The sequence below is a fragment of the Ammospiza nelsoni genome, chromosome 5 (assembly GCF_027579445.1).
Source record: "Ammospiza nelsoni isolate bAmmNel1 chromosome 5, bAmmNel1.pri, whole genome shotgun sequence".
NCBI lineage: Eukaryota > Metazoa > Chordata > Aves > Passeriformes > Passerellidae > Ammospiza > Ammospiza nelsoni.
Window position 1 is genome coordinate 57,972,850 of NC_080637.1, and position 7,918 is coordinate 57,980,767.

Below are 7,918 nucleotides of genomic sequence, written 5' to 3' on the forward strand. Positions count from 1 at the left end.
TCCATTGGCTTTTATGATATTTTACTATTATATATGATAATTGATAAGCTTTCTAGCATATAATATGTACACAGGGGATATATATACACAAATTAACAACCTAGATCTTTACATATACAAAGTATCAGGTCAGCTCCAACACAGTTGGTACAATGCTGACCTGAAGGATTCCCATGAGGGAAGAAGGAGAAACAACGTCCATTCAGCAATCCCAAACATTGCCCAGGGATTGTGGAGTCTCCCTCCCCAGAGAGAGAGAGTCAACAACCTTGATCCGAACGCAATCCTTTGTAGTGTAGAGCGGGAAGACCTGCCGGGAGCACCCCTGAAGCAAATGATGCCACCAGTGGTCCTTTCAAACATTCCCTCATCTGAGATTCTGAGATTCGTGTCTCGGCACAAGATGAAGCCCTCAGAGGGAAAATGGACTCAAAGAAAGAGGTGGGGGAATAATAGCATTTCCTTGTGCATGTTCCTTGATCTTTGGAGCCAACCTGGTCATCACTGGATGCAGTGCTGGGGAGGCTCTTGAGACCACACTGCTGCTGCTGCTGCTGCTGCTGCTGATGGCATAGTGCTGCTACGCAGCGTTTTCCCTTCCCTCTCCGAAACCTACCTTCTCCCTTCTTTTCCCATCTCTCCTGAGAACTGGTTCTCTGCCCCCCGGTGTGAGCCTCACAAGCACAGCTCTGTGCAGGAGAACCTCTTTCACTGTTCATTTCTAAGGATCCGTTTGAACCAATGCTGCAGATCCATGTACTGGTTCATTGCCTGAGAGTGGGCAACGGGATCCATCACCAGGTCATGGAAGAGATTGCGTGACCTGGCCATTAGGACCTCTGGGGGCAAGCGGATGCCCTCAGGAAGCCTCTGGTTGCCCACAATGAAGTGATTGAGGCGTCTCCTTTCCACACACGTGCGCAGGCTCTCGCTGATATCCATCAGCCGGCTCACAAAATGTCTCCTGCGCCACTGTGACGCGGGCAAGATGCTCAGGAGGTGCATGACAATGGTCTTGATGGTATAGGTGGAAAAGCCTAAGCCCAGCTGAAGACGAGTGAAGAACTGCAGGCATTTCAGGTGCAAGCTGTCAGGGGGAGCCTGCCTGGCGATGTACCTGAAGAACTTCATCTCGGCCACAGCGTAGCTCTCTGGCCAGATTGTGCTGGAGGTGTGGGCTTGCCTAGGCTGGCTGCTCACAAAGACGTCTGAGTTGCCTTGCCGCACCCCAAAGAGGATCTCGATCCGGTAGCTTTCTCTGCCGTTGGTCACCTTGAACTGGCAGGAGCGTCTGGGGGGCAGCAGCACTAAATGCCAACTGTGTGACTCAAGCAAAGCCGGCCAGATTGCTCTCACCAGCTGGTAGAACCAGCGGGCAGTTTTCTCCACGTCCAGGTAGGAGCCCGTGCACAGGGTATGAAGGAGGCTGGGATCCTGATGCCTCCTCAGCTCCTCCTCAGGGTGGTGCAGGAAGCACAGCATGTGCTCACCCTGCTGCTCACTCGTGCAGGTGCACTCCTGCTGCACGCGGATGTGGAAGTTCCTCAAGCGCCTCTGCCATGCAGTGCCCAGCTCTAGGTGGAAGCTGTGCCCTCGAGGAGGTGTCATGGGTATGAGCACCTGGTACACAACATCCTGCTCACGGGGACTCCAACCTTCGAAGGCACTGCCCACCCCAATGGCTCCTTGCAGCACCGGATAGAAACTGTTGGACAAGACCCGTCGAAAATAAATTGCAAAATGCTCCATCAGGGTTCTTGTCCACATGCATCCTCCCTGCAGGTCCTGCACAGGCCACTGTACGCGCTCCATTATGATTCTTCCAAAGTTGTCGGCACGATCACGGAATTCTTGCACTTGATTTCCAACGTCATTGACGTTTGCTGCATTGGCAGCTTCATTGCCAGCTTCATTGGCAGCAGCATTGTCGACATCCTCTGCACGGCCATCATCACTGTCGTCTTCCTCCACCTCCATTTCATTGTCTCCTTCATCTTCATTTCCAAAGTCTTCTTCATGTGCATGCACATTTTCAACCTCCTCTTCATTTACACCATCATGTGCTTCTCCTTGCTCCTCTGTCCTCAGGCTCCCTTTCCTCCACATATACCACAGTGCCAAGAGAAGGAGCAGGAGCCCAGCAAGAGCCCAGAGCTGCCAGTGCTGCCGGGCAGAGGAGAGCAGGTCTCCCCAGGCCAAGACACCCTGCTTCAGCAGGACCAGCTGCTCCACCTCCCGCTGCAGATGAATCTTCTCCTCTTCCTGGAGCTTGGCACGCACCTCCATTCGCAGACGTGTCACCTCGTCCAAGCCATTACCCACGGGCTGTGGGTACCGGACTAAACTTGGCAAGAGCAAGAGCCACAATACCCAGGTATCCATGGTCTGCAGGAGGATGGAGAGAAGGCCTTGAGAGGGAGGGGCTGAGAGGGAGGCAGCTGGCAGCAGGGATTGTGGGGGGCAGCAGGGACAGGAATTCCAGGGATCTGGGAGCAGGAAGCACAGGACCCCAGAGAGCTGGCAAGCAGCCAGGCCCGTTCCGCTGCCCGAGCAGCAGCAGCAGCAGCAGCAGCAGCAGCAGCAGCAGCAGCACGGTGTCCTGCCCAAGGCTGGGCCATGAGGGGCTGTTCCTGGATGCAGGGGGAAAAGCCAGCCCCGGGTACTGCGTTTCTGCCCCGGCCCTTATCCCTAGCCCAGCCTCCCCACCATGTGTGCACTCACCGCTTGCCCAAGCAATACAGGGCCAGCGTTACCTGCTGGGGCCTTGTATAGCTGCCCCCATTTGTGACATGGCCCCGTCACGTCATGGACGTCACAGTACACCACAGCCAGCCCAGCCCCACCCTTTGTCCCCACCCCAGCTCAGACTGTCGCAGGGGCCCTGGGGTACCGGTTAAGGCAGCCTTTGAGTGAATCTTCTTCAAAGAACCTCTCTTGGCCCTTCTCTTGTCTTTTTTCTCAGCTGCCCTCCACTGGCAATCTCATAGATATCCATGTTGGAAGGCACTCTTGAGGATCACGGAGTCAAAGCCTTGACTCCATGCTGAGCTTCAGTTAAATCTCTGAGTCTATAAAAGCTGCACTTTGGTTTCAGCCCTGCTGCTTTTCTGAAGAATGAGCATGACAGCATCCTCCTGGCTTCCCCACACCACTTGTGGACCAGGCCTCTGGAGAGCACTCCTTTTTTCTACTCCAGAAAGAGTTTCCCAGCACAATTGTTCTGCATTAGAAAGATGTCTTTTAGGTGACCAGTTCCAGATAGATTGGTCTGTCTTTCTGTGCATAAACAGGCACAGCTACACAGACTGCAGTGATGAACCGCCATCTAAGAGTCGCAGGCTCCTATTGTAGCTCTTCCCCCTGATTCCTACCCAAAAATGCTCAACCCCATCAGCACCATCATTAAGCTCTAGACAGGTGGAACCCCGCCTTACATAAAGGGTGACCCCAGCGCCCCCCCCCTTCCCTGCCTGTGTCTTCTGCAGGGTTACAAAGATATAAACCAGAGGGCTATTGTGGTGGTCAGCAGCTTGCCTGAAGGCCTCATGCTTTCATTTCATCCTAATTTTAGAACTGAAGCAGAAGTAATTCTATAAGTACTTTAATGATGAAACTTAACCAGTGTGGACCGTTAGGGAGCAGGCCCGGACCGTGGGGGACACCAGCAGCTATTGGCTGTTTGACCGGGTGGCAACTGCTTTAACCAATGTGGACTGACCAGGCAGACATTCAGATCTGCAAAGGAAGAGAGCACTCAATAAAAGTTGCTTGCTGTGCATGAAGCTTGGTGCGTGTGTATGGTGCCATTCCTGCCTCCACAATCAAAGTGACAGAGGGGTTCCTTACAGTAGGAAACTGGAGAAGTCTTGTTCCTTCCGAGTACCTCAGGCAGTGGGGGAAGGAAGAGGGTGATGCACCTGGGAATTAGGATAAAAAAGGAGGCTGCGGCCTTGTCCTGGGTCTCAAGAAATCGAGACACCCCAAGGGGAAATGTCCCTTGGCCTCTCCCTTTATTCCAATACTATTACAGGACTCCTCTGTGTCCTCCCTGGAGATAACCTCTGGCGTTGTGAAGTTTGTTCCCCACAGGGACACACCCTACTCTTTCAGTGCTCATTCTCCAGCTCTTCTCTGCTTTCTAACACATCTAGAAGCCCGTGTCCTTGCTGCTGCACGGATCTCCCACGGCTCTCTGCCAGCAGCACTCCAGAGCTCCCAGCTCCAGCTGGCAGGGCCTCAGCGCCTGCCCTGTGCCCTCCCGCCCTGACGGCCACACCAGGCCCTGCTTGCCGTCCTCATGGTGGCACTCCTGGCCCCAGCGTTCTCCAAGGCCTTCTCCGGGGGCACCTTCTTGCGGCCTTTCACTCTCTGCACCAGGCCCAGCAGAGACCTGAGAGCGGCAGTGGACAAGGGCCTGCAGGGACAGCACCAGGCCCAGTGGCTTCCCTCTGACAGTGGGCCGGCTTGGGCTGGAGATGCACAAGAAATTCTTGCCTCTCAGGCTGCTCAGGCCCTTGCCTACACACACTGCCCACAGCAGCTGTGGCTGCCCCATCCCTGGCAGCGTTCCAAGCCAGGCTGGACGGGGTCTGAAACAAGCGGGCCCAGGAGAAGGTGTCCCTGCCCTTGGCAGCAGGGTTGCAACAAGACCATTTTTAAGCATCCTTCCAAGGGAGGCCCTTCTGGCCTTCTGTGGTCGCAGGGGCCGCGGTCAACTGGACTTAATTTCTGATTAGAACCAATTCACCACTGCAAGTATGGCCAATTTCAAGGAGACTCTTCACAAGCTCAGATTCACAACTTGTCGCTTTTACCTACACTACAGGTCTGGTTGAGGTCAATAAAGTCTTGCATGATCCAGGTTCTGGAATCTTGTCCTTTATTGAATCAAGAGCAACGAAATTTCCAGGTTGCTACTCATAAAAGCACTAACTATAGAACATAGTTGTGTGTCCCCAGCAGACAGAGACACGATATATGTCTTTACTACTACATTAAAAAAAACTCTTATATATTAAACTCCTTATATATACAATATAACATTTATAATTGCTACGTATGATATAAATGTATCAATTTTTTGGAAATTTTAAAATAACATGTTTTCATCCATATAAGATATAAGTGCCCTATGAGCATTAATACGTATCACAACTTAGAGTGACGCTAAATATTGGCTATATTGCATTCTTTAAACAAAATTACATATTTGACCCTTTAGAATAATTTCTTCTCATGATATAATAGTTACATAATTCATGTAGTTGACAATATTTATATTATTCCATTGGCTTTTATGATATTTTACTATTATATATGATAATTGATAAGCTTTCTAGCATATAATATGTACACAGGGGATATATATACACAAATTAACAACCTAGATCTTTACATATACAAAGTATCAGGTCAGCTCCAACACAGTTGGTACAATGCTGACCTGAAGGATTCCCATGAGGGAAGAAGGAGAAACAACGTCCATTCAGCAATCCCAAACATTGCCCAGGGATTGTGGAGTCTCCCTCCCCAGAGAGAGAGAGTCAACAACCTTGATCCGAACGCAATCCTTTGTAGTGTAGAGCGGGAAGACCTGCCGGGAGCACCCCTGAAGCAAATGATGCCACCAGTGGTCCTTTCAAACATTCCCTCATCTGAGATTCTGAGATTCGTGTCTCGGCACAAGATGAAGCCCTCAGAGGGAAAATGGACTCAAAGAAAGAGGTGGGGGAATAATAGCATTTCCTTGTGCATGTTCCTTGATCTTTGGAGCCAACCTGGTCATCACTGGATGCAGTGCTGGGGAGGCTCTTGAGACCACACTGCTGCTGCTGCTGCTGCTGCTGCTGATGGCATAGTGCTGCTACGCAGCGTTTTCCCTTCCCTCTCCGAAACCTACCTTCTCCCTTCTTTTCCCATCTCTCCTGAGAACTGGTTCTCTGCCCCCCGGTGTGAGCCTCACAAGCACAGCTCTGTGCAGGAGAACCTCTTTCACTGTTCATTTCTAAGGATCCGTTTGAACCAATGCTGCAGATCCATGTACTGGTTCATTGCCTGAGAGTGGGCAACGGGATCCATCACCAGGTCATGGAAGAGATTGCGTGACCTGGCCATTAGGACCTCTGGGGGCAAGCGGATGCCCTCAGGAAGCCTCTGGTTGCCCACAATGAAGTGATTGAGGCGTCTCCTTTCCACACACGTGCGCAGGCTCTCGCTGATATCCATCAGCCGGCTCACAAAATGTCTCCTGCGCCACTGTGACGCGGGCAAGATGCTCAGGAGGTGCATGACAATGGTCTTGATGGTATAGGTGGAAAAGCCTAAGCCCAGCTGAAGACGAGTGAAGAACTGCAGGCATTTCAGGTGCAAGCTGTCAGGGGGAGCCTGCCTGGCGATGTACCTGAAGAACTTCATCTCGGCCACAGCGTAGCTCTCTGGCCAGATTGTGCTGGAGGTGTGGGCTTGCCTAGGCTGGCTGCTCACAAAGACGTCTGAGTTGCCTTGCCGCACCCCAAAGAGGATCTCGATCCGGTAGCTTTCTCTGCCGTTGGTCACCTTGAACTGGCAGGAGCGTCTGGGGGGCAGCAGCACTAAATGCCAACTGTGTGACTCAAGCAAAGCCGGCCAGATTGCTCTCACCAGCTGGTAGAACCAGCGGGCAGTTTTCTCCACGTCCAGGTAGGAGCCCGTGCACAGGGTATGAAGGAGGCTGGGATCCTGATGCCTCCTCAGCTCCTCCTCAGGGTGGTGCAGGAAGCACAGCATGTGCTCACCCTGCTGCTCACTCGTGCAGGTGCACTCCTGCTGCACGCGGATGTGGAAGTTCCTCAAGCGCCTCTGCCATGCAGTGCCCAGCTCTAGGTGGAAGCTGTGCCCTCGAGGAGGTGTCATGGGTATGAGCACCTGGTACACAACATCCTGCTCACGGGGACTCCAACCTTCGAAGGCACTGCCCACCCCAATGGCTCCTTGCAGCACCGGATAGAAACTGTTGGACAAGACCCGTCGAAAATAAATTGCAAAATGCTCCATCAGGGTTCTTGTCCACATGCATCCTCCCTGCAGGTCCTGCACAGGCCACTGTACGCGCTCCATTATGATTCTTCCAAAGTTGTCGGCACGATCACGGAATTCTTGCACTTGATTTCCAACGTCATTGACGTTTGCTGCATTGGCAGCTTCATTGCCAGCTTCATTGGCAGCAGCATTGTCGACATCCTCTGCACGGCCATCATCACTGTCGTCTTCCTCCACCTCCATTTCATTGTCTCCTTCATCTTCATTTCCAAAGTCTTCTTCATGTGCATGCACATTTTCAACCTCCTCTTCATTTACACCATCATGTGCTTCTCCTTGCTCCTCTGTCCTCAGGCTCCCTTTCCTCCACATATACCACAGTGCCAAGAGAAGGAGCAGGAGCCCAGCAAGAGCCCAGAGCTGCCAGTGCTGCCGGGCAGAGGAGAGCAGGTCTCCCCAGGCCAAGACACCCTGCTTCAGCAGGACCAGCTGCTCCACCTCCCGCTGCAGATGAATCTTCTCCTCTTCCTGGAGCTTGGCACGCACCTCCATTCGCAGACGTGTCACCTCGTCCAAGCCATTACCCACGGGCTGTGGGTACCGGACTAAACTTGGCAAGAGCAAGAGCCACAATACCCAGGTATCCATGGTCTGCAGGAGGATGGAGAGAAGGCCTTGAGAGGGAGGGGCTGAGAGGGAGGCAGCTGGCAGCAGGGATTGTGGGGGGCAGCAGGGACAGGAATTCCAGGGATCTGGGAGCAGGAAGCACAGGACCCCAGAGAGCTGGCAAGCAGCCAGGCCCGTTCCGCTGCCCGAGCAGCAGCAGCAGCAGCAGCAGCAGCAGCAGCAGCAGCAGCACGGTGTCCTGCCCAAGGCTGGGCCATGAGGGGCTGTTCCTGGA

At 52.9% G+C, this 7,918-nt stretch overlaps 2 protein-coding genes across 2 annotated transcripts; both read right to left on the reverse strand.

Annotated features, from left to right (window-relative positions):
- Positions 1–708: 708 nt before the first annotated feature.
- LOC132073527 (inositol 1,4,5-trisphosphate receptor-interacting protein-like 1) lies at positions 709–2,352 on the reverse strand. Its single transcript, XM_059472620.1, has one exon. It carries the CDS (start codon positions 2,284–2,286, stop codon positions 709–711), a length of 1,578 nt encoding a protein of 525 aa, XP_059328603.1. The 5' UTR covers positions 2,287–2,352.
- A 1,377-nt stretch (positions 2,353–3,729) lies between these two features.
- LOC132073528 (inositol 1,4,5-trisphosphate receptor-interacting protein-like 1) lies at positions 3,730–7,635 on the reverse strand. The gene is made up of 3 exons (XM_059472621.1): positions 5,996–7,635; positions 4,291–4,414; positions 3,730–3,735 (listed from the first exon to the last, which is right to left on the reverse strand). The coding sequence occupies exons 1-3, from the start codon at positions 7,567–7,569 to the stop codon at positions 3,730–3,732; spliced, it is 1,704 nt and encodes a 567-aa protein (XP_059328604.1). The 5' UTR covers positions 7,570–7,635.
- Between the last annotated feature and the right edge of the window lie 283 nt (positions 7,636–7,918).

What these genes read in the sequence shown, in the direction of transcription:
- LOC132073528 (XM_059472621.1), bottom strand. Translation starts at nt 7,569, where the DNA reads ATGGAGGTGCGTGCCAAGCTCCAGGAAGAGGAGAAGATTCATCTGCAG. An exon ending in CGGATCCTTAGAAATGAACA is followed by an intron (nt 4,415 to 5,995) that starts GTGAAAGAGGTT and finishes CTGTCCCTGCAG; the next exon opens with GCCCTTGTCCACTGCCGCTC.
- LOC132073527 (XM_059472620.1), bottom strand. Translation starts at nt 2,286, where the DNA reads ATGGAGGTGCGTGCCAAGCTCCAGGAAGAGGAGAAGATTCATCTGCAG.